The following is a 26,390-nucleotide window of genomic DNA, read 5'->3' as shown; positions in this document are numbered from 1 at the left end:
CATGCTATAGTTCGTAACCAAATAGGTATAATTTTAGCCCAGACATCAGGCTGTGAATGAAATATTTGTATATATTAATGAGCTGTAATGATCATCATTCTGGATTTTTCAATACCATATTACCTATATGTGGTTCTTATTTTATGAGAGATGACACGAGCATGTTGCATCAGGTGAAATACACAACTAGACATCACGAAGAGGTAGAGTCAAAAAGTGTGGCTGGAAAAACACAGCTGGTCAGGCAGCATCTGAGGAGCAGGAGAGTCGATGTTTCGGGCATGAGCCCTTTATCAGGGATGTGGGGAAGGGAAGGGGGCTGAGAGATAAATAGGAGGCTGGGACTGGGGGAAAGGTAACTGGGAGGGTGAGATACAATTGGGGGTGATTATGACAGGTCAGTGGGGAGGATAGAGCAGATAGGTGGGAAGGAAGATGGGCAGGTAAGACAGGTCAAGAAGGTGGTGCCAAGTTGGAGGCTTGGATCTGGGTTGAGGTGGAGTAGGGGAGATTTGGAAACGAGTGAAGTTGATGTTAATGCAGTGTGGTTAAAAGATCTCAAGGCGGAAGATAAAGCATTCTTCATCCAGTGTCGGTTGGCTTGGATTTGGTGGTGGAGGAAGCCCAGACTTGCATGTCCTTGGGAAGTGGGACTCCAAGTCACCCGACGACTGGAAGAAGAGCGTCTCATCTTCTGCCTTGGGACCCTTCAACCACACAACATCAACATCGACTTCACTAGTTTCTAAATCTCCCCCATCCCCACCTCATCCCAGATCCAACCCTTCAACTCAGCACCACCCTCTTGACCTGCCCCACCTGTCCATATTCCTTCCCACCTATCTGCTCCACCCTCCCCACTGACATTTCACAATCACCCCCCACCTGCATCTACCTATCGCCCTCCCAGCTACCTTCTCCCCAACCCCACCCCCACCCTCCTATGTAGCTCTTAGTCTCTTCAAACCCCACCCTCCCCACACACATTACTGACGAAGGGGTCGTGCCTGAAACATCAAGTCTCCCACTTCAGGCCTCCTGTGCTTTCTAGCACCATAAGCTTTTCAATTCTGACTCTTCAGCATCAGCGGTCCTCACTAAAAGGTACAATTTTAAAAGTAGTACAGGTATAGGAATGGTTAGGTGTTTATATACTGAAAACTTTGAATGTGGCTGGTTGAATTGATAATGTTCAAAAGGCAAATTAGATCCTTGGTTTCATCATAGAGGAATAGAGCAAAACATGTAGTTAATCTAAACAATTAAATACATGTGGTCAGCTCAAGCATTGTGCACAGTTCCCTGATTTCCTAATGCATGCCACAGCAAACTAGCAAATGTAAATGTAATATTTAGGCATAGGAGTATTTGTACCTTTTGGCAGCAACATACAATGGGTGAAATAGAATACACTGTCAATTATACATCCAGCCCAATTTTCAACTTTTTAATTGACTTTAATGGAAAGGGAAATCAGATAAGGTGCATAATGGGTGGCTAATTTGATACATCTATTTTACACTATGTAAAGTATTTTCTCTCTCTCATATTTTCAAAAAGCTCAAGAACAGAGCTATGTAGTGTCAGTTAAAATGAAACCAGAACTGCTGTAAGCCTGTAACAGGTGAAAAGATAGGATAATCTGTAGATTTAATATTAAAAATCTACAATCAAAATGTCATTCCAACGTAGCTAGTTTCATATGCCAGCAATTCATCTGTATCTTTGTAGTTACTTCTATTTTAATTCCAGATTTCCAGCAATTGTAATTTTGGGTTGAATTTTCTCAGCCCCTGAACAACATGAGCAGTAGTAAGTCAGTTAACAAAGTACAGCTAGAAAAAAATGACATTCTTGATGTCAAAAAACATTGTCACATCTTTGCAACCAAGATATGCATGGCAAGATACACATGTTGCTAGCGAATGCAAATAGGTCTGTTTGTGTGCATTAACATGTCATTAGTACCTAATCTCAGCACATTTCTGTGCATTTTCCTTTTCTCCCAGAGAAAACTATATCACAACAATTCCTGACAAAGAAGTCAGACCACGTATTTGGATTCTCTGAGCCCCCATCATTTCAAGTTACACACACTGAGCAGCAACCATCTGCATCCCCACCCATGGTGGTTGATATTGGATGTTCACCAGCCTTATCGCATCCTCACGACACACCTCTGACTCACTGAGAATCCTCTACAGTTCTGCAGTTTGGAGTACATCACCATCTTTCTTTCTAATGCTGCCGCTAATCCATTTTGCATGGAGGGTTGAGCACCCATCTCATGGATTGGACCTGGGTGAATGCTCTCAGCCTTTTCTGCCACATCTTGCCTTGACTTGCATTTTTTTTTTCCTTTTTGTCACCTCATTCAGAAGTTACAGGTTCACATTATTTCTGTGTTGCCTTGCCATTGGGTGCTAATACAAAGCGAGACAGCATATCCTCATTGTCAGCAGTGATCAATCTAAGGGGTGAACATGTTGTACAGCACAGTGCCACAACAATGTCAGCAGCCTATATGGCAAACACTAATGGCTAATGGCTATGTCTCTAAATCTAAGGAGAGTAGACCTTGGTCAAGTCGAAGAGGTCTGGTGTCAATTAGGCATCCGTCGCAGTCAAGTGCAGCGTCTGATCTCAGTCCAGACTAACTGTGATTAGTTGAATACTTGGGGTGTTAAGGATCAGAGGTTCTATTCCACCAAGAAATGGCCATGGTAGCTCGTAAAGATTCCGTTAAGTCAGTCCAGGAATTCACAGTAAGTAAGTCGGAGAGCTGTGGAGAACTCTATCAGTTCCTTAGTGACTCATCACTTGGGGCTGTCCATTTCAGTGAGCAAGTGGGCCATGGTCATTCCTAGGTGTGTGCTCATTCGAAGTCAAAAGGAGTTATCATTGGCCACTGCTGTGGTAAGGAAGTTGGGGAGTCAATTGTGGGGATTGGAGGCAACACGCAGATGTGCCAGATGTGTTGGAGCATGCTTACATCCTGAAGGAATGGGTGGCCATTCTATCCTGGCTGTCACCTGCACTAAATTTTTATGTAACTGGATATTTAAAAGGATTCACTTGGTACCTTCGTGTCATCTCTTAATTCTCAACCCACAAATGTTTCAAGGTTGTTACTGATATAATTTGTGCCAGATCACACCACTTCATCTCAGTTCCTCATAATGATAAGCTCAGTGCTGTAGCCCAGGCAAAAGGATTTATCCATGTAGCTACCCTCCCCCAGGCAAAGGGTGTTATAGATTGTATACATATTACATTGACAGCACTATTTCATAACAGCTTACTTCTTCAACAAAAATATGATTCATTCCTTCAATGTACAAGTCATCTGTTACCATTGGTACCTCATCTTAAGTCTGCACCATGTATCTGGAACCTGTGTCCTCAATAATTTTCATGTTCCTGTTTTATTTTAAGGCTCTGGGAGACTAGGGCTACCTGATGTAACCATGGTTGAACACTCAGTTAACACAACCCCCTGACATGGATGTGATGAACGTGGATGTGATGAAGTCCATTTTTTTGACCAGGGTAATCTTGACCAGATAATGAGCCTCTGAGGATAAGGTTATGATGTTTGGATAAGTCTTGGGGTGCCTTGAAGTACAGTCCAAACAAAGTTTGCTACATAATTCGAGCATGCTGTGCTCTGTCAGAGGGGATTTGATGGATATTGAAGAGCTGGGACAGCAGCAGTGGTCTTCTGAGGAGGAAGATGAGGGAATTATGTTAGAGTAACATCATGTTCAGCATGGCAGAGCTGTATAAGGTTGGGCACATAAGTCAGATAGGACTTAATTGACAGCCAGTTCCAGTAGCTGTGAGCTAGATGTAGTGATCATTCAATGATTTTAAATTTGTTGTTGCTAAAAAGGCAAGAGTTCCCAGTTCATTCTCCTAAAACAAAAATAACCTTTTTGTTAGTTTCTGTTTTCTTCACTTTTGCTGTTGTTCAATATAAGTTAATGTTTTCAACTGTTTGAAGGTTTTCCAGCATGGAAAGCTCCAACGTTGAACAGTGAGAAGATGTTATGCTATGCTGGGTGTTTGGGAAACAGCAACACTTTTTAGACAGAGTTAAAACATATTGCTGTGTTAAGGATGTATAGTATGCATAGCTTGATTCTTGTAACTGCTGTTATGAAGACTGTTGATCAGACAGGTGACTGTAACATAACAATACATTTATAAATGTGAGCTTTATTTAGAATAAAGTATCACCCATGCCAGCTAAATGTCACCAACAGTGTTGCTTTTTCATCCCCCTCCCACTACATGCGCGTGAAGGACAGCTCCTGGCTGGCACACTTGATTTGGTGCATGGTTGGCCTTTAAATGGCCAGAGCCAAGATTCTCAGATTATCCCAGCAGTGGTGAGCACTTCCACAATTGGTGATCACATGATAGGATAAGTGAGATGTCCTAGAGCTGTGGTGCAAACAAAAAGAGGTGAACAATGGAGAACTGTAAGAGATATCTTGTTAGAACTCACTATGACAAACCACCCATGAAGGACCCAGACGTTAGTACTGAGCCAATTTTTGGCAAAGTTCAGCCCTTCAACTTTATACTGTTTCAGCTGAACTTGTCAATCTGTCACTTTGTTAACAATGTGGTTATTTTCAGAAAACAAATGCCCAAGGTACAGCATTATTTAAAAAAAGAATGTAAAATTTTGGAAAATCGTTTTTATTCCTCATACCCACTATATTGGAAAGCCCATAAAATGATGTCACAATCTCGGCATGCAGATTTCTCTAAGTGTACAGTACAGGTCAGAAAACAAGTTCCAACATGACCTGTAAATGAACATGCTGATTGACTAACTTTCAACCCTTTACATTTGTAAATACTAGAAATAGATGCTCATTACAGACCATGAGCTAGAGACATAGCTTTGAAATGGCAATTCTTTCTGCTAGCTCTGTTCACTATTTCCTAACTCACTGAATGTGAAGTTATATATATATATTAGTTGTATCCACAATTCATGAACTTCATTTATAAGACATTGAACAGTGTAGCCTCTGTGAAGAAAGTGAATTTCAGGTATAAGTAGATTCACTTCACTTTTTCTTTTTGCCCAAGTTACTTGATTTTGATTTGCAATCCCTTCATGGAGTCTCCCCATAGAAGATACCTTTCTGCTTATGAGAAAGAGCTACAGTTTTTGTGACTAAGCATCCATACTGCTGCTATATAGTTGGTCATAAAAGTAGCTCAGGTGCATGGCCTTCAGATTTTCTCTTCCTCCCAAATGGGTGTCCCTAATAAAATATTCCAACTGTTCTAAAAGTTATTGTTTGCTAAATCAATGATCAAATATGTTGTATTTTCTCTATGAGAGAACATTTTGAATACAAGTTATCTTCTACCTAATTTATGTATATCACAGGGTTAGTTTCATCTCCATGGATCAACTCATGGAAGCTGCAGTGTGAGGACTTGACTCATGGCAGGCTGGCATGGGCCTGCGCATGGGTTGCTCATTGTTAAAGACTGCCAATAGGTTGTCACTTGAAGAAAGTAAGGACAGCAGATGCTGAATACCAGAGTCAATAGACTTGGAGCTGCAGAAGCACAGCAAGTCAGACAGAATCAGAGGAACAGGAAAGTTGACATTTCAGGCCGTGACCCTTCATCGGGATTCTGATGCTGTCTGATTTGCTGTGCTTCTCTGGCTCAACATCTATTGACAATAGGTTGTTGCTCACATCTTTGTTGGAAATGAATGGAAAGGTAAATTACATGTTGGATAAAAACGCAACAAAGATGATTTATTTGAAGGATAAAGAAAGTTAGTGATTACTATGATAGCTGTGCTGTTCCAAATCTTCCTGTTCTTTTGCATCTTCAGTGCACTGAAATAACAATCATTCTATTGTTTTCCTTTTTTTTAACTTTTAAATTTTTTAATGAAGTAAAACCATTTTCCTGGAAATGAGATAACAGAATTAAGTAGTCACATTTAAATAAATATGTTAATGTGCAGTACCACTATGTGAAGGCTACTCATCGTCAACTTGTAAAGGGCAATTCGTAATGAGCAATGAATGCTAGTCCCTTCCAAATCTCAAAAATGACTTTTTTTAAAGAAGTGACATTGGAGTAATTAGTACCATCACTGCATAGCTAACTATTCATGAAAGTTGAGTATTAATAATTCCAGATAATGCCACATGACTTAATACTAATGACTGATTATTACATGTGAGATGAATTAAGAGACATTAAACATAACTAATTAAGAAAATGATATAAGTAAACAAATGCATGTAAAATAATATGTAATTAAAAACAGAAATAAAAGCAGCAAAGTTTTTTTTATGCAATAACATCTTATACAGTTATGGGCAAATACCATATTTGATGTATGATTGAATAATGCCTACTTAAAGATATAATGATATCAGGTAATGTAAAATTATTGCTGATAGGATAGAGTGTGAATGGTAAGCCTTTCCCACCATTTGTCCCAAAAGAAGCATTAGATATTGCTTTAACCTTTCCCTTCTTGATTTCCCTGAACCAATCATAAAGTTTATTCTCATACTGGTTCATAGCTCACTTATTTCTAAATCTTGCTGAAATCCAAATTCATTTATCACATAAAATGTTTGAGTCAAAACCTTGTCATCAGATTTTATTTCTGGTTTTATGATTCTGAGGACAAAACAGTTGCAACTAATACAAAATTAACCTGAAAGCTTTGCATGCAAATTTTAAATCTATTACTTCAATACCTGATTGGAAATTCTTGCTTTTATGGAAGGCTGTCAAAATTATCAAGCAAATATTTTAACATTAATGAAGCATTTGATTTGTCATATTTCCTTTAGAAATTTTACTGCACTTGTTACATTGTTCTTCTTGCATGTGTAGTCAATAGAAAATATTAAAAGTGAAGGATTGTTCAACATCCACATTTGGAAAAATCAAATATTTGCTAAAATATTTTAAATAGTATTTATGATTTGCTACTAACCATTGATTATATCTGCCACACACTTGCTTCATTAATTATCACTCCTGACGTGCATTATATTATATGGAGTGAAAGTTGTACATAAGTCCACAGAGCACCTATATGGTTGATATTCTCTTTAACTAACTCTTCAGCTGATTTATGGCATGAGCGTTTCACCATGTAACTTTAATATCCTGAAAGTCTTTGAGGAAAGGAGGTATAATTTTTGTTTAGCTTTATTATATCCTTGCAAGGAGTGTGAACTGACCATGTAAGTCTATTAGTACAAAAATTATAGACTTGATTAAGGGTGAGTACAGAATAAGATAACAAGTAATATTCATACTGAGTTGACCTATAGTTAACCTAACCATTATCCTTGCACTGATACATTTCTAAATGTCAGGAACTAAATCTTTTGATTTTAGAGTTTTGTTGTTTCAATACAGGCTGAACATTCCGAACTGTTTGGTTAAATAAACTGTTCAAACAGCATACTGAGTATCAGGGTTTAAATATAGTTTATTCTTACTTTATGTTTATATATAGGATTTTGATTATTTTACGGTTGATCTGGAGAAAGGTACCAAAGGATTTGGATTTAGTATTCGTGGAGGACGAGAGTACAAAATGGATCTCTATGTGCTGCGTTTAGCAGAAGATGGCCCAGCAATCAGAAATGGGAGAATGAGAGTAAGTCAGCAATTTCTTTTTGATTCAGTCACTTTTGTTGCAGCAATCAAACATTGTGGTTTCACTGCAATGTGGATTTTATGCAAGAGGCATTCAGAAGATATAAAATCAACTAAGACTCTATCATTGCTTCAAGGCGCAATATTTAAGTGTCACTGCTAGCATGAAATCTGCTAAATGGACTGAAATAAAAAGCACAGCATTTCTTATTTTACTGTACAAATGATGCTATTTTAAAAATATCATAAATGGTGCTATGGCTTATGTGATATCAAGATACATATTAGCAGTACTTAGTGGGTAACCTGATTTCGTAATGAAGGGTTTCAGCCTGAAATATTGACTTACCTGCTCCTCAGATGTTGTCTGATCTGCTGTGCTTTTCCAGCTGCATATCTGTTGACTCTGACTTTCAGTATCCGCAGTCCTTACTGTCTCAAATTCTCTAATTTCTTCCCTTATGATAGGGAATATCAGAACCTGTTATGTTCCTCCATTAAGACTATGGATTGGCCAAGGAACTTATAGCTATAGTTAGTATATCGCATGCTAGTGCATTTACCAAATGGACCATCAAGATTAAGCAGCATTTTATATTTAAATAAAGTGTCAATCATCTTTTATAAACCTTTATGGAGACTATGTGCACAAATACTGCAGAATATTATACTTGTTGTGGAACTGCAAAGGACATAATTTATAAGACAGTACTTTGAACATTTTCTCCTTTATAATTCAAAACAGTGCCCACACTATCTGATATATCTGCAAAGTGGCAGTAAACTTGCAGCAGGAATCTTGCAAAGTAACTGTTCAAACTGGATTAAAGCACTAAAAACATCTGAATACAAAGTAGGTGTGTAGGTCACAACCTTCAGGTCAGTAGCACTACTAGTACTGATGCTGCAGAAGCTTGAATCTTTTGAAAGATTGGTCAAAATACTTCTCCTTGAATGCGAGGCTGTGCCCCTGGAAGCAGATGATATCTTTTCACCTCTCTCAACTCACACATCTACCAGCACAGGCTGCAGTGAATTTCAAAATATCTCTTCAAATTTCAGGTGAGGTGATTTTGACTGACTTCTGTTACAGCAGAGTGAGTGGAAGATTAGTAGAAGTTTGAGTTCACAAGGGAATGGTACTGGACTATGACATGGAGGTTAGAGGAGTCCAAGGGCCTGTCAGGCAATTGCCAGCTTTCCATGGAATGGTCGTAGTTCTTCACGGACTGATATGAAGATGATGCACAGAAGGCAGAGAGGAGAAACTATGTGCAGATGCATAAGGAAGATAATTGTTAAGGCTGGCCAGGTTTGGAATAGTCAGGTCTCAAGGTAAACTTGTATGATAACTACTGTTATACCTCACTGGGTAACCTAATTGGAAATCAAGCCCCACTATCTCCAGCGTCATCACAAAAGTTAAAGGTTTTGACAAGTACACAGAATTCCCTAAATTGTCTGATTTTCAGATCTAGCTTAATGGAAAACACGGACCAGATTACATATGTTTCTGTACTTAACAAGAACATGGCTATTTATTACAAATAAATAGATTTGAACTTTTAATTAAATAATTATGAGCCAACAACCTATAATTCTACGAGTTAAAAATTTAAACGCCCTTACACTCTCCCCCTCTACACCACATGCAGACTGACACAGATGGGGTAAAACAAAACAACATGGATGTTCTTGGCAGCAGGAAAGACTGGGAAGGCAGTGCACTAGTCGCTGTCCAAGATTTACTGAGGTGATTCCTATGCTTCTTGGTTTACCCTCTCCAGATGCTTTCACCTGGCCCAGGGTGGCTGGTTCCCACTCAACATTCTGTCACTTATCAATTAAAAGTCTCAGCTTACTGCAACTGGAAAGGGGAAACAAAGTGGTTATCTTCAGGTTTGAGATGCTTTTTACTACAAAGCAAAAACAGTTTATTCTCCTCTTGAGGTCCAATGATCTCTTCTAAAATATTCACAAAACCAAGCTGTTCAGCCACTGAGAGCCAAGCACATAGTTGTTGGTAAGCAGATAATTCTAATTGATAACTGTTCACTTGTCTACAAACCAATCAGCTACTTGGTGCTAACCAAATTTTCATTTGTACATATCCTTTGGCTGCAGCTTATCTGCAAAGTAGACATACCTAATTGTTTGAACAGCCCAATTTACAATGAGTGTCACGTTGTTTGTCTTTAAAATGTGTAGCAATCCTTCAAGAATCCTTGGTTTTTAAAATAGTTTTGTTCTCATTTCAATCAACAATTAAAAATACAGGAAAGAAAACGGCATTTACGATACCCATTAAGCATGGCAGAAAATGTTAGGGTTTGTCTATTCCAGTTTGTAAATGCAATAGGTCTTAATTGCTACCAACCTATCTATGTGACATTAAAAATGAAGAACAACGAACAAAGAAAACTTACAGCCCAGGAACAGGCCCTTCGGCCCTCCAAGCTTGAGCCAATCCAAATCCACTGTCTAAACCTATCGCCCAATTCTTAAGCATCTGTATTCCTCTGCTCCCCAACTAGTCATGCATCTGTCCAGATGCACCTTAAATGAATCTACCTTGGCTGCCCCTACTACGTCTGCTGACAACACGCTCCAGACATGTACCAAAGTACTTTCCGCATGTATCCCCCTTAAACTTTTCACCTCTCACCTTGAACACATGACCTCTCATTATTGAATCCCTCACCCTGGGAAAAAGCTTGTCTCTATCTACCCTGTCTATACCCTTCATGATTTTGACCTCAATCAGATCCCCCTCAATCTCCTTTTTTCTAATGAAAACAATCCTAACCTACTCAACCTCCCTTCATAGCTAGCACCTTCCATACCAGGCAACATCCTCGTAAACCTTCACTGCACCCTCTCCAAAGTGTCCACATCTTTTTAGTAGTGTGATGACCAGAACTGTACACATTATTTTAAATATGGCCAAAGTAAAGTCTTGTACAATTTTAACATGACCTGCCAGATCTTATGTTCAATACCCCATCCGATGAAGGCAAGCATACCATATGCCTTCTTGGCCACTCTATCCACCTGTGCAGCCACCTTAAGGGTATAGTGGACCTGAACTCCCAGATCTCCCTGCTCATCAACTTTTCCCAAGGCTCTTCCATTTACAGTATAGTTTGCTCTAGAATTAGACTTCCCAGAATGCATCATCTCACATTTGCCTGGATTGAACTCCATCTGCCTCTTCTCCGCCCAACTCTCCAGTCTATCTATATTCTCCTGTATTCTTTGACAGTTCCCTATGCATTCTGCTACTCCACCAATCTTTGTGGCATCTGCAAACCTACTGATCAGACCAACAATGCCATCTTCCAGATCACTTATGTATATCACAAACAACAGTGGCCCCAGCACTGATCCCTGTGGAACACCACTGGTGTTCTTTCTCCATTTTGAGAAACTCCCTTCAACTACTACTCTCTGTCTCCTGTTGCTCAACTAGTTCCTTATCCACCTAGCTAGAACACCCTGCACACCATGTGACTTCACTTTCTCCATTAGTTTATCATGGGGAACCTGATCAGATGCCTTACTAAAGTCCATATATATGACATCTACAGCCCTTCTTTCATCTATCAACTTGGTCACTTCCTCAAAGAACTCTATTAAGTTGGTAAGGCATGATCTCCCCCACACAAAACCATGTTCTCTATCACTGATAAGCCCATTCTTTTCAAAATATAAATAGATTTTATCCCTCAGTACATTCTCCAGCAACTTTCCCACCACTGATGTAAGGCTCACTGGTCTGTAGTTACCTGAAATACCCCTACTCCCCTTGTACAGGGGTAACAACATGAGCAGCCCTCTAGTCCTCTGGCACCTCACCTGTGGTTAAGGATGCTACAAAGATATCTGTCAGGACCCCAGCTATTTTCTCTCTCTCCTCCTTCAGCAACCTGGGATAGATCCATCCGGCCCTGAGGATTTGTCCACCTTAATATCTTTTAGCCTACCCAACACATCTTCCCTCCTTTTGTCAACGTGATCCAGGTAATCAAATTTCTATCTCTAATCTCAACATTCATCATGTCCCTCTCCTCAGTGATGCAAAGTAATCATTGAGAATCTCACCTATTTTCTCAGGTTCGACTCACAGCCTTCATTGCTTATCCTTTAGTGGAACAACCCTTTCTCTAATTACCCTTTTGTTTCTTATATAAGAATAAAAGGCCTTGGGATTCTCCTTAACTCTGCTCACTAAAGTTATTTCATGACCACTTTTAGCCCTCTTGATTCCCTGTTTAAGGTTGGTCCTACTCTCCCAATATTCCTCCAAGGCCTGTTCTGTTCTTAGCTGCCTAAACCTGATGTATGCTTCCCTTTTCCTCTTGGCTAGTCGCACAATGTCTCCTGTCATCCATGGTTCATGAACCTTGCCTTGCCTATTCCTTGTTTTCAAAGGAACATGCCTATCCTGCACTATTGTCAACCTATCTTTGAAAACCTCCCACATATCAAATGTAGATTTTCCTTCAAATAGCTACTCCCAGTCCACATCTCCAAGCTCCTGCCAAATTTTGATATAATTGGCCTTGGCCCAGTCTAGTACTTTTCCCTAAGGGCCACTCTCATCTTTGTCTACAAGTATTCTAAAACTTACAGAATTGTGGTCACTATTCCCAAAGAAATCCCCCACTGCAACTTCTACCACCTGGCCTGGCTCATTCCCCAACACCACGTCCAATATGGCCCCTTCCCTCGTCGGACTATTGACATACAGCTCTAGAAAACTTTCCTGGATGCTTCTTACAAATTTTGCCCCATCCAGACCTCTGACACTAAGTCAATGTTGGGAAAATTAAAATCTCCCATCACCACCACCCTGTTGCCTCACCATCTTTACATAATCTGTTTACCTATTTTCTCGTCTACCTCATGCTCACTTTTGGGAGGCCTGTAATACAGCCCCAACAATGTAACTGCACCCTTTTTATTTCTCAGCTCTACCCATAATGCCTCACTGTTCAATCCCTCCATAGTGTCCTCCTTTAGCACAGCCGTGACATCATTCCTGACCAGCAATGCAACTCCTCCCCCCCCCCTCTCCTTTTACTTCCCTCCCTGCCCTGTCTGAAGCATCTATATCCTGGAACATTTAGTTGCCAATCATGTCCTTCCGTCAACCAAGTCTCTGTGATTGCAATAGAGTCATATTCCCAGGCACCAATCCAAGCCCTAAGTTCATCTGCCTTACCCACTATACTCCTTGCATTAAAGTATATGCACTTCAGACCGCCAGTTCTTTTGCATTCATCTGCTCTCTTGTAAAAGATCTTAAAATGATCTTTTACAAGAGTAATTTTCATTATTTTAGATTTTAATTATCTCTTTCTCAATTGCATCTTCCTTTCCCACACTTTATGTACAAGTATTCTCTCACTTCCTGGTTCAAGAGATACACAGCTGTTTGTCCCAGGCTAAATTCCTTGTTAACAATGTTGTGGTTTTATGAACTTCAATCATCACAGGTTGAAGTGAAAAATCCCATTGAAAGTCTGTGAACAAGGGTGTAATGAATGCCCTTTGCCCAACTTGTAGATCATAGATGAACAATGTGTTGAAAATTTGCATCTTTATATTACACCCTTGTTCATCTTCATAATCTTCCATGGCATTTGTCAAAGTAAGTCATTTCATACAGTACGTTATAATGACAGCATTGTTTTACTCTGCTTAATTGTTGCTAAAATACAAACTATTGTTATTAAATAGTATTGAAAATTAGGCTTCCAAATTGTATGATGTTGAAAACGTAAAAACATGATTCCTACAGATGAGGAATTACTTCACATTTAAGGGGAAATACAGGATTCTTCCTGGAAATCGTGTTTAAATAGAGGTCAAGAGTACAGGCAGGTCTTAGCTGAAGTGGGAGCTGCTTGTTGGTTCAGATTTTAAAAATAGTCTCAGAGAAGGATTCAGAGCTTCATTCTGAAAGCTGTTCAAAAGCTAAAGGTTTCAGCAATGTGACAGGGTTCCATTCAACATAACGAGGTAGTTTTGATGTCTCTCATCAAAACCATTGTGTGTTGTAAAAGATAACTATGGGGCTGCTACACAACCCTAGCTGTAATCCATTTCAGTCTTGTTCTTCGTTTAGAACTGCTTAGTTGCTCCTTTGTCTAGGTTTGACTAAAATGTTCATACAAATGGGAGTTGCAAAATTCCTCAGAGATGAGTTAGCTTTTGTCTTAGTAGTTGCTTGAAATTTCTAGAAGCAACCACTGCACAATTCTGTGTTTGATAACAGCCATTTTAAATCCAGCAAGAGTCCATTTTAAAAGTTAAAGGAAGGCATTACTTTCAAAATATAAAAAACTAGGGTCTCTCTTCATGTCTTGGTGAGCATGAAGAGAGCAATTGCTGCCCAATCATAGGATCACATCTTAATGGAGGGCATTTTGGGCTTTGTAATCGTAGAGCTGTTGAATACAGACTGTGTCGAGAGTGTGGTGCTGGAAAAGCACAGCAGATCAGGCAGCATCCGAGGAGCAGGAGAATCAACATTTTGGGCATAAGCCCTTCATCAGGAATGAGGCTTGTGAGCCAAGAGGGTAGAGAGCTAAATGGGATGGGGGTGGGGCAGGGGGGTGGAGGGAAGGTAGCTGAGAATGCAATAGATAAATGAAGGTGGGGGTAATGGTGAGAGGTCAGAGAGGTGGGTGGAACGGATACCTCTCTGACCTCTCAACATTACCCCCACCTTCATCTATCTATTGCATTCTCAGCTACCTTCCCCTCCCCCGCCCCACCCCCATCCCATTTAGCTTTCTACCCCCTTGGCTCACAAGCCTCATTCCTGTATGCCCAAAACATTGATTCTTCTGGTCCTCAGATGCTGTCTGACCTGTTGTGCTTTTCCAGCACCACACTCTCGACTCTGATCTCCAATCCTCACTTTCTCCTAATTGAATACAGATTGTGATCAAGCAACATTTTCTCCTGTAGTATGAATTGTTGTGATCACTTTAATTTCATATTCTTGCATTTGCTCTGATACTGTGGTATAATGAGCTTTAGCAATATCAATATTCAGTCAAAGAAAAAGGGGAAAATGGCAAAAAAGAAGCCATTATTCTACTGTCCAACTCATTCAGGCTCCCTTGCAGATATGAGCTAACGCAAGTCACAATTTAGCAAACATTTAAACTAAATTAACAATTCCATTCAGAGGACAGAAGAATTGTTGAAATGGAAAATTGAAAATTCATTAAGGGCAATTGACTTGAAACTGAGATTGTAAACAAAGATAGCATTATACAAGACCCAATTACTTTTAATGGTACACTGATTAATTTTATTAATCTGTCTACTTTGATCACACCAATTTTTCATTTGACAGCTTGTAATTCTTTATTTTAGGAATTGAATGTGTTCCTTCCTTGTGTTTTTACAAAAATTGGAAAATGTTTATAAAACAACTATTTTGAACAAATTGAAATTTGGCTTGGAGACTGTTTTTATACCTCTACAAGCACACCATTTAGAATAGTGCAATATGCTACAAGGATGTGCAGGCTGATATGAATGGTTCTTCCATGGCCATTACCATCCTATAGACTGGTTGGTCCAACATAGTATCAGGACTCTCTCAACACATGATGACTGACATCCACATCCATACCTACTATGTTCAAAGATTTCACTGATTTTCGCTCTAGATCCATTCTCAATTTAAGGTGGGGTTTGAATACTTCTCGTTCTGACTCAGAAGCAGCAATGCTACCAGGATGCCATATGGAGTCATAGAACTCTACAACATGGAAACAGACCCTTCCGTCCAACTTATCCATGCCAACCAGACATCCTAAATAAATCAAATCCCATTTGCCAGCATTTGGCCCATATCCCTCGAAACCTTTCCTACTCATTTTCCCATTCAGCTGTCTTTTTAATGTTATAATTGTACCAGCCTCCACTACTTCCTCTGGCTGCTCATTCCATACATGTACCACCCTCTGTGTGAAGAAGTTGCCTCTTGGGTCCTTTTTAAAATCTTGCCCTTCCTACTTCAAACCTTTGCCCTTTAGTTTTGGACTCCACCACCCTGGGGAAATGGTCATGTCTGTTTACTCTGTTCATGCCCCTCATGATTTTATAAACTTCTATAATGTCACCCCTTAGCCTCCAATACTCCATGGAAAATAGCCCCAGCCTATTCAGCCTCTCCTCTTGGCTCAAACCCTCCAATTCTGGCAACATCCTTGTAAATCTTTTCTGAACCTTTTCAGGTTTCACAAAATCTTTCCTGTAGCAGGGAGACTAGAATTACACAAGGTATTCCAAAAGTGGCCTATCCAACATCCTGTACAGCTGCAACATGACCTCCCAACTTCTATAATCAATGCCTTCTTCATTATCCTGTCTACCAATGACTCCACTTTCAAGGAACTATGAACCTACACTTCAAGGTCTGTTTATTCAGCAACATTCCCCAGGACCTTACCATTAAGTGTATAAGTCATGCCCTGAGTTGCTTTTCCAAAAAACAGCACCTCACATTTATCTAAATTAAACTCCATCTGCCACTCTTTAGCCTATTGACCCATCTGATCAAGATCCCGCTGTATTGTGAATTAACACCTTCGCAGTCCAGACACTTCCAATTTTGGTGTCATCTGCAAATGTACTAACCATACCTCCTATGTTCACATCAAAATCATTTATATAAATGACAAAATGCGGTGGTCCCATCACCAGTCCTTGGAGCACACCATTGTTCACAGGCCTCTAGTCTGAAAAGTAACCCTCTACCACCACTCTCTGTCTTCTACCTTTGAACCAGTTCTGTATCCAGTGGCTGTATTCCTTGTGATCTAACTTTACTAACAAGTCTATGTTGTGGAACCTTGTCAAATGCCTTACTGAAGTCCATAAATGTCATGTCCATCACTCTATCCCCATCAATCCTCTTCATTACTTCCTCAAAAAACTCAAATTAGTAAGACACAGTCTTCCATGCGCAAAGCATGATGACTATCCCTAGTCAGTCTTTGCCTTTCCAAGTACATGTATATCCTGTCTCTGAGGATTCCTTCCAACAACCTGCCCACCACAGGCTCACTGGTCTACAGTTCCCTAGCTTTTCCTTACCACCTTTCTTAAATAGTAGCACCACTTTTTTGCCATCTGATTTCCCTCTGAAGTATCCTCCTACTGCCTTTATACTCTTCTAGGGATTCACTTGATAGCTGTTGTCTATACCTGACATATGCTTTCTTCTTTGTTCATTCCTACTAGCGATGTAAAAAAGTAACAGTTTAATTCTGCTATTTACATCATTTTGACTTTACATTGATTGAATCAAAACTCCTGTTGTTTAATCCAACATTCATTGGAAGAGATTTGGGATTGCCAAGTATAATAAATAATATGTTCAATCAGTAAAGAGGCTATGGGATCATACATGTTAATCTGTCAAATTCAGTCAGCCAAATGAAAATTTAAAAGATAAAGTCAGTAGTACATTGTTACATAAATTTATTTATATTTAATAGCTCTACTATAACACATCAACTCCCTGTCTCTCTTTTAATTATTTATTCAATCTGCCAATGAAGGGACCATTTTATGTAATTTCCGATGGATAAAAACAATATCAGTGGTTCTTGCAGTTGATCAATATAAAGAATACTAATTATTCTGTATATTCAATATGTTCTTTTGTACTAAATTAGATTTTAGATTATAAGCTACATTGTGACAGTTTATCCTTGAAGTAGTTCTAACACAACAACCTATCCAATTAAAAATTATAATAGAGCCCTGAGTGCCCCACACACAGTTCTTTTAGGTCACATCCTGACCTTATTCTCCAAGTTTGAATCAGTTACAGGATACAAATGGTTAATTAAATACAGAAAGCAACTTCAGTACAGCTGGTATGTATCATGGTGGAATCATATTAGCTATATATATGAATTAATTCTAGTTCAGCATGCTCAATTCCAGAGATAGGTCCTCAGCAAGTCAAAATGAATCATGTAAGTTGTTCATGGTAATACCCGAAATATGGAGACAGTGAGGTCTGCAGATGCTGGAAATCAGAATTGAGAGTGTGTTGCTGGGAAAGCACAGCAGTTCAGGCAACATCCGAGGAGCAGGAAAATTGACATTTCGGGCAGAAGCCCTTCATCAGGCCCACCATTTCCGGCCCAAAGTGTCGATTTTCCTGATGCTCGGATGCTGCCTGGCCTGCTTTTCCAGTGCAGCACTCTCAATATTTGAAATATACTGACAGATATTCCTGTTTGCTGCAAACTTGTCACTTCAATTATCCTGATGTTATTTCTTTTAATCCCTATTACAGCTTAATAGTCAGAGCGAACACTGATAATAAGAAATTTCCAATATAAGACCTGTTATACTTAACAGAATACCCTATACAGCCATAGAGATGTACAGCATGGAAACAGACCCTTCGGTCCAACTCGTCCGTGCCAACCAGATATCCCAACCCAATCTAGTCCCACCTGCCAGCAGCCGGCCCATATCCCTCCAAACCCTTCCTATTCATATACCCATCCAGATGCCTTTTAAATGTTGCAATTATACTAGCCTCCACCACTTCCTCTGACAGCCCATTCCACACACACACCACCCTCTGTGTCAAAAAGTTGCCCCTTAGATCTCTTTTATATTTTTCCCCTCTCACCCTAAACCTATGTCCTCTAGTTCTGGAGTCTCCCACCCCAGGGAAAAAAACCTTGTCTGTTTACCCTATCCTTGCCACTCATGATTTTATAAGGTCACTCCTCAGCCTCCGATGCTCCAGGGAAAACAGCCCCATTATCACAAAATAATCAGAGCTGAGAAAGGTGATTTTGGCCATATTAATTCTGTGGCGGTAGCTTAGTTAATAGCTTTCTCGCATCTGAGTCAGAAGATTGTGGGTCCAAATTCCACTGAAACACAAAATTTAGATTGTGACATCAGACCATACTAATGGAATGCTGCACTGTCAGAGGTGTTTTCTTTTTGGATAAAATATTAAGCTGAGGCCATGTCTGCCCCTTTCAGTGAATAGGATAAATCCCATGAGACTATTTCAAAGGAGAGCATGGGAGATCGTCCTGGTGTCCTGAGCAACATTTGTCCCTTTATGAACACTATTAAAACATACAAGCTGGTTGGTATTACATTACTGTTCGAGCCCATCCTGTTACTTTATACACCAGAGTAACTCAAATGCATTTCAACCATACAGGATAATTAATGAGCCACCACATTTCACAGAATAGTTTGTGTGCTCAAATATGTAAAACTTCACAGTTTCAGTTATGAGTACAGCTGTCTGTTCTTATACTAATTCTGCCTTTAATTTCTATATTCACTACTAAATTATAGTACAACATGGAGCTGGCAAAATGCATTGAGCTCTTATTTTTTTCTAATATTCTCTTACATCCACTGTAATGTAATCTTAAACACTCAGGTAAAATTGGAAACACAAATTCATAAATACAAATGACCAACTTATCTTCAAGACCATCAGAGACATGGATGAGTGAATTTCACACATTCATCAGCCCTTTCTCAGTGAAAAGTCCTTATGATAGGCCCACTTTAATGTATTCATGCTCAACAGAAAATTATTTAGCATATCATCTGGTGATCCTATATGCAGACTTGGACATTGAAGTATTTGAACCCTAATTCCCACAAGTATGACATCACTGTGGGCTTCCATTACAAATGTGATTACACTTCAAAAGTATTTTATCTACAAGATACATGTTGATGAACTGAAATTTTCAAAGTTACTCTTGATGTGTAAGTGCATGGATGAAGCATTTGTGTAGTAACTAGTCAGATTAATCAGCCAACAAATACTACCAGTGCTTCGTTATATTAAAACCATAAGATATAGGAGTATTTGGCTCATCAAGTCTGCCCAATCATTCAATCATAGTGAATATGTTTCTCAACCCCACTCTCCCATTTTCTCCCTGTAATCTTTGATCCCCTTGACAATCAATCCATCTCTGTCTTAAATATACCCAATGTCCTGGTCTCCACAGTCTTCTATGGCAATGAATTCCATCGATTCGATACTCTCTGGCTGCAGAAGTTTCTCCTCATCTCTGGTCTAAAGGGTGTTCTCTTTACTCTAATGCTGTGCCCTCGGGTCCTAGTCTCTCCTACCAATGGAAACATCTTCCAAACGTCCACTCTATTCAGGCCATTCAGTATTCTGTCAGTTTCAATTAGATCCGCCCCCATCCTTCTAAACTCCATCAAGCACAGACCGAGTCCTCAAACGTTCCTCATGTGTTAAGTCTTTCATTCTGGAATCACTCTTGTGAACCCCCTCTAGACCCACTCCAGGGCCAGTACATCCTTCCTGAGATACGGGGCCCAGAATTGCACAAAATACTCTTAAATGTGGCCTAACCAAAGCCTTATAAAGCCTCAGAGTACATCTCTACTTTTATATTCTAGTATCTCTGGAAATAAATGCCAACATTGTATTTACTTTTCTAACTACCAGCTCAACCCACAAGATTACCTTACGAGAATCCTGGACTAGGATTCCCAAGTCCCTTTGCACTTCAGATTTCTGGAATTCCTCCCCATTTAGAAAATAGTCTGAACCTCTAATCTTCCTACCAAATGCATGACCTCACATTTTCCCACATCATATTCCATCAGCCACTTCTTTGCCCACTCTCCTAACTTGTCTAAATCCTTCTGCAGCCTCCCCACTTCCTCAATACTACCTGCCCCACTACTTATCTTTATATCATCTGCAAAGTTAGCCAGAGGCCCTCAGTTCATTCACCTAGATCATTAATGTGTAAAATGAAAAGTTGTGGTCCCAATACTGACCCTTATGGAACACCACTAGTCACCGGCTGCCATCCTGAGTAGGACCCTTTTATCCCCACTCTCTGCTTTCTGTCAGACAGCCTATCCATACTAGTACCTTGCCTCTAGCACCATAGGCAGTTATCTTATTCAGCAGCCTCCTGTGCAACATCTTGTCATAGGCCTTTTGGAAATCCAAGTAGATAACATACATTGGGTCTCCTTGGACTAATCTGCTCGTTACTTCCTCATACAATTCTAACAGATTTGTCAAGCATGACCTCCCCTTGATGAAACCAAGTTGACTTTGCCCTATTTTGTCACATGCTTACAAGTATTCAGAAATCTCATCCTTCACAATGGACTCCAAAATCTTAGCCATGACTGAGGACAGGCTACTCGACCTGTAATTTCCTGTCTTTTGCCTTACTCCCTTCTTAAACAGGGAATTTACATTAGTGATTTTCCAGTCCTCTACGACCCTCCCTGACTCCAGTGATTCCTGAATCACCACTAACTCCTCCACTATCTCTTCAGCTATCTCCTTCAGAGCTCTGAGGTGTAGTCCATCTGGTAAAGGTGATTTAACTACCGATGGACCTTTCAGTTTTTCTAGCACCTTCTCCTTGGTGATAGCTACCATATTCACCTCTGTCCCCCAATTCGCTTGAGTTTTTTGAATGTTCCTCATGTCTTCCAAAGTGAAAACTGACGCAAAGTACTTGTTCAGTTCCTGTGCCATTTCTTCTTTCCCCATTACCACTTCTCCAGCATCATTTTCCAGCAGTTCAATGCCCGCTTTTGCCTCTCTTTTGCCCTTTGTATATCAAAAGAAACTCTTACAATCTTCTGTTATATTACTGGCTGCAGAAGAGTGTTAAGATATGAAAACAACAATAATCTGATGTTAAGCTCAAACCTTTAGGTGTTTGAAATCTAAAATGAAAACTGGAAATGTTTGGAATGTCTAGCAGCATCTAAGAGGAAAGAAATAGTTAATGAGCAGATTTTTCCCAGTCCCTAAATGATGTGGGCAAGCCCAAATAAATTGGTAAAATATGGTGAGATCTGAAAAATGTGAATCTTGACGTGGGAGAAAATAGTCTGATTTTCCACTCAAGGTTTTAATAAGGAGCAAGAGATAAGGCTCTCACAAGTGAGCAGTGAGAGGCCTATTTGCATGCATTGACCACCTAATCTCACCTCATTACAGAACAACCTCGATTATCCAAACAAGATGAGTGGGGAGTATTTTGTTCAAATAACTGATTGTTCGGATAATTGATCTGATCATAAACAGAGGAAGCCATTCGGAACATAATTATGTAAAAAAAATGTTTACAGAGTTATTATTTCATTCAATCGATAAAATATGTACAAACACTGGATATTACTTACATATTCATGATATTTTACAAATAAAATCACTTTTTGGCGAGAGTTTGACTGACATCTGTGAAATGTTCGCTGACATTTTCCTCAGTTTTGTCCTGGTCCTCAACAGCAGCTGGCATCTTTCTGCTCGGTGTCATCCAGCCGTTCAGACTAACCAAGTGTTGTCCTTCCCTCCTAAGCAACTGCTGAACCCTTAGAGAGAGTGAGAGAGGTGCAAAATACCGGGGAACACGAGAAAGAGGGAAGATTTTTTCGCTGACTTCAGTTTCTGACCTCCCATCAATTGTTTTTGGGGGGTAATGTTTTCCTTGTATTATCTCCCGTCACATTTTCCTCCTGTTTATTTTCACATGTGCTAACTCACTATGTGCTCTCTCCCATCAAAAAATGTTATATTAAATTTTCTTGACAACTGAAAGATATTGAACTACTTTTTATTTGGGAAAAAAAGTTATCATGGGATAATGGGAGGAATAAGCAACAGAAATGAAAAGTGTAAGCACATTTTTTGACTTAACTGTCTGGAGAATGAGCTGAAGAAAAATATTGTTGGGTTTACAAAACAGAGCGAGTCAATGTTGAGAGGGAATCTTGCTATTGAGCGCACAGTTTGGGCTTGCACACCTGTTGTTCATGTGTGTTCATAGTCACCAACCTTTATCCTTAGGGAGAATAAGTATTGGAGAGCCTTTTTATGAAAAGGGTAAGACTTAACTCTAACGCCATGTCTCAAGTATATATTTGAAGTTAATTATTTATTAAAGCATACTTGCTTCTATATTCCTGTTCAAATTTACAAAATTATGCATTAAAGGGATGAGGAATAGAATTTTCCTATTTGTTCGGATAATCCAAAATTCAGATATTTAGTGTTTGGATAACCAAGGTTGTTCTGTATATGTAGCTTGCTATTTTACCCAGGCAGTGGAGAGAAACTAGATGGCAATAATTCTTGACATGAAAATCTGACTAAGTACCTGGCAGCTCCAGCTCAGTGCCATCTTGGCCAGAATTCCTCAACATTTCAGGGCACTCTCCATGGTCAGCGACCATCTTGATAAGTGTACTTTGGTACTTCATTGTTAAGGTGACCAGACATCTGGCTTTGCCTGGACAACTCCAGTTTTTCACTAAACATACTAATAACCTGATATATTTCAAATGTCGGTGTTTTCAACTCTACTAATCGCCTTTCCTTTAACTTGTCTCTCATGATCCAATCAATCATTGGTAGTTTATCTGGAAAATCAATATTTTATTTAAAAGAGTAGATTCCTTTTAAATTTCAGATCATGAGCCTGTGCCAAATGTCTTTGACAGGCAGCTCAGCTCATCTGAGGGGCTTAGTCCAAACAGAGGAAATGTTGAACCCACGGAAAGTCAAAAAAACGCACACAGGGATCAAAGAAGAGTAGAAAAGAGGGGGGTTGACTTATCATTTATATAATATTTGGCTCTGTTTGGATTTGAATTGATCTATCACTGGGAGTTTTGGGCTCCCACCAGAAACCTACAGTAATAGTGAGTGAGTAGGTGAAAACTGACTGAGGAGCTGGAGCTATGTCAATGAGAAGCAATACACAGGGACCTGAGCTCTAACCCGGGTGCTCTGGGGTTACTCAGAATTTTATTTGCCCACCGCCCCCCCATTAGATATTCTTTGCTGTGTATTTCTTCTGCATGTGTGCATCTACTGATGTAAACTGCTGCAATGATCAAGAGGGATGTTACTGGCTTTTATTAAGAGATAAAGATTTGATAGGTGGAATTTCTGCAGAGGCTACCTATTTGCAGGCAAGAATTTTGGCTTTTCATTAAGTTGAAATTAGTTTCCTAAAACCTATTTGATCTTTGGTTAGTTTGCTATAATATTTGAAAGATTCCATGTTTTATTTATCAAGTGCATTGCTTTTTTTTGTCTTAGATGTCTTAATAGTTGCCAACCTTGGCTGACGATGTTCCAGCAGATGACATCACATAACTTTCTACCTTCAACAATCCCCTTCCCCCACCTGATCTCATTTGTCACCACCATATCAATCATCATAGCCTCCCCTTCCCAGAACTTCCCATATATTCCAGTTTTGTTTCTTGAAAATCTGGTCACCTTATCCATTGTATCTTCACTTGATTTTTATTTTTATTCTTAATAGGTTGGGGATCATATCATTGAAATCAATGGAGAGAACACAAGAGAAATGACTCATGCCAGAGCAATCGACCTGATCAAATCTGGAGGGAAAAGAGTACGTCTCCTTCTTAAACGTGGGACAGGTCAAGTGCCCGAGTATGGTGGGTTTCATATTCTAGATCAGTTCATTTTCCATGTAGCCAATAAAGAATAAAGCAGTATTATAACAGTCTTTTCAGGTTCTAGAACAATGTGTTAGATTGGCCACCAGCTGCTAATCAAATTATGACAAAACTTTAACTTAAGAGGCTGCTGACTGACACTGAAACAGTGTTGTGTAACTGTTTGAATTTTAGCACAGCAACTTGATTGCAAGGTCTATAAATTACTGCTCACAGAGCACAATTGACAAAAAACATATTGCCCTTTTTTTTCAGTCAACAGAAGTTTGCTAATCAAACTAGTTTTCCCTTCTTATAGTAAGATTTGGATCAGCATGCTTCAAAACAATGGTACAAGAAGCAGTCAAAATTTAAATTATTTGAAATGTCATTATATTGTTAAATGTTAAATAATGTTGATAGCTGGTTGCCAATTGACATTAGAAGCACTTCAGTTACAAACATCCATAGCTTTAAAAAAGTTACAGCTAGTTACTAAGACTCATTCTACTTTGTAATGTCTTTCTAATCACTTAACTTCTTGCATGATTTACTATCTTAATGTTTATTTTAACTTAATTCTTTGCTGTTTTAAATTTTTGAATTTACTATACTAAACAGCTAACTCGATAACATTGTGCTAACATTGTGTTAATATCTGCCACTGGTTCTGTTAATTCTAATGATTGGTCCTAGGCTGTTCCTCCCCTTCCTTTAGGAATGGTACCTTCCAGTCTCTCCATGTGCATGAAAAGTGACAAGCATGGGTCCCCATATTTCTTCCTATTGGGCCACCCTAAAGACACGGTTTGTAATTCTGCATGTGTATTCTTCAAATTTTAGATAAAATAATTATAAATTTACATGTTTTATCGTTGAAAAATTATACTAACACATGTACGTGATGTCAAAGTTAACAGTGACTGTAGTCCAAAGTTCAATAATTAAAATTAAATAGTATCTGCTACTTTTCTAACTGTATTTTATAAATTTAATTACTTAAATGTCTTAGAGTGGTTATCTATTCTAAGCATTATCAAATGCCTATCTTTCTCTGATGTACAAAATAATATACATCTCCACTTTATCTTCCTTGAAGTCCTTGACAATAATTTGAAATTAAAGTTATGCTTTGAAACAAAGTTCAAAACTACATTAAAAAGAAGTCACATTCCCTTAATATCAACCTGACAATGTGTCTCCACTTTTGAGAGTTGCCAGGTTTTGTCAAAAAATTTATATTCCAGAAATCAAATAGCTGTTATCCCAAGCTACTTAGATTTGATGATCACTCTGCAAGATTCTGGAGATTCCTGTTGAATGTAAGACAAAATGCTGTGGTAGCATGCCTGTTTTTCAGCAATATTCAAGTTGTGTATTACCAGTCGTACATTAACATTCTTGTTGCATCCACTGTTTATGAAACTAGGAATCTATATGGTTTGCTAATTGTTCTCTCAAAATAATTTGCCACCATCATAGATCTATGCGTATGAACCCCCAGGACATGTTGTCCCTTCACATACTTCAGAACTATGTCATTAGGTCTGTATAGCCAGTTTCTGTTCCTTCTGCAAAATGTATTACCTCACATTCAACTATGGTAAATCCCATCTGCCATTTGCCTACCTATGCCCTGTAGCAGTTGTTTGGTTTCATCTTCACTATTTGGAAGCATGGGATAATTTTTGGGATTCATTCTGAATTCCAATATCCATGTCATTTATATATGTCAAAAAAAGGCCATTGGCATGCACCATACCGACTATCATGAATTGCAGTTTTCTGATCATAAGCCAATTTTTTTTATCCAAGTTGATGCTGACCCTCTTATTTCATGAGCCTCAATTTTGTTCACCAACATTTTATGATGCACTTCGTCAAATGCTTTCTTAAAATCTATTTTGACAATATCCAGAGCAATCCCTTTATCTGCAGTACCTTCTTTAAATATATAAGTAGCAAAAAGGAAAAATGATTTGGGCGGATTATGAACCAAAAAGAAGATCATCTTTTGGAGGTATCGGGCTTAGCTCAGATACTAAGCATTTTATATTTGACTTTGGTAAAATCAAGGATGCTGGTAATGTCAAAGTAACTGAGATGGTAGAGAAATTCAATTGGACAAAAACAGAGGAGTTACTTTAACATTCACAGTCCCCAAGGTAGAAATGTTCCCTTGTCTAAAT

At 39.0% G+C, this 26,390-nt stretch overlaps 1 protein-coding gene across 19 annotated transcripts in view; it reads left to right on the top strand.

Moving 5' to 3' along the window:
* LOC122561721 (membrane-associated guanylate kinase, WW and PDZ domain-containing protein 2) overlaps positions 1–26,390 on the top strand; it is a 687,684-nt gene that overhangs the window by 648,296 nt on the left and 12,998 nt on the right. For 15 of the 19 annotated variants that reach the window (XM_087999522.1, XM_087999521.1, XM_087999517.1 and 12 more), the window contains 2 exons: positions 7,535–7,678; positions 24,063–24,201. In XM_087999522.1, coding sequence (XP_087855648.1) covers positions 7,535–7,678; positions 24,063–24,201 — 283 coding nt within the window. Of the gene's footprint in view, positions 1–7,534; positions 7,679–24,062; positions 24,202–24,897; positions 25,009–25,683; positions 25,747–26,390 lie in introns of all 19 variants that reach the window. The other 4 variants (XM_087999524.1, XM_043713788.2, XM_043713789.2 and 1 more) reach the window with 3 other exon arrangements.

This window comes from Chiloscyllium plagiosum, unplaced genomic scaffold (assembly GCF_037043375.1).
Source record: "Chiloscyllium plagiosum isolate Xiang-an unplaced genomic scaffold, Cpla_swu_hap1 HiC_scaffold_23, whole genome shotgun sequence".
Lineage (NCBI taxonomy): Eukaryota > Metazoa > Chordata > Chondrichthyes > Orectolobiformes > Hemiscylliidae > Chiloscyllium > Chiloscyllium plagiosum.
Note: the sequence above shows the minus strand (reverse complement) of the source record. Positions and strands in the feature narration are given on the sequence as shown.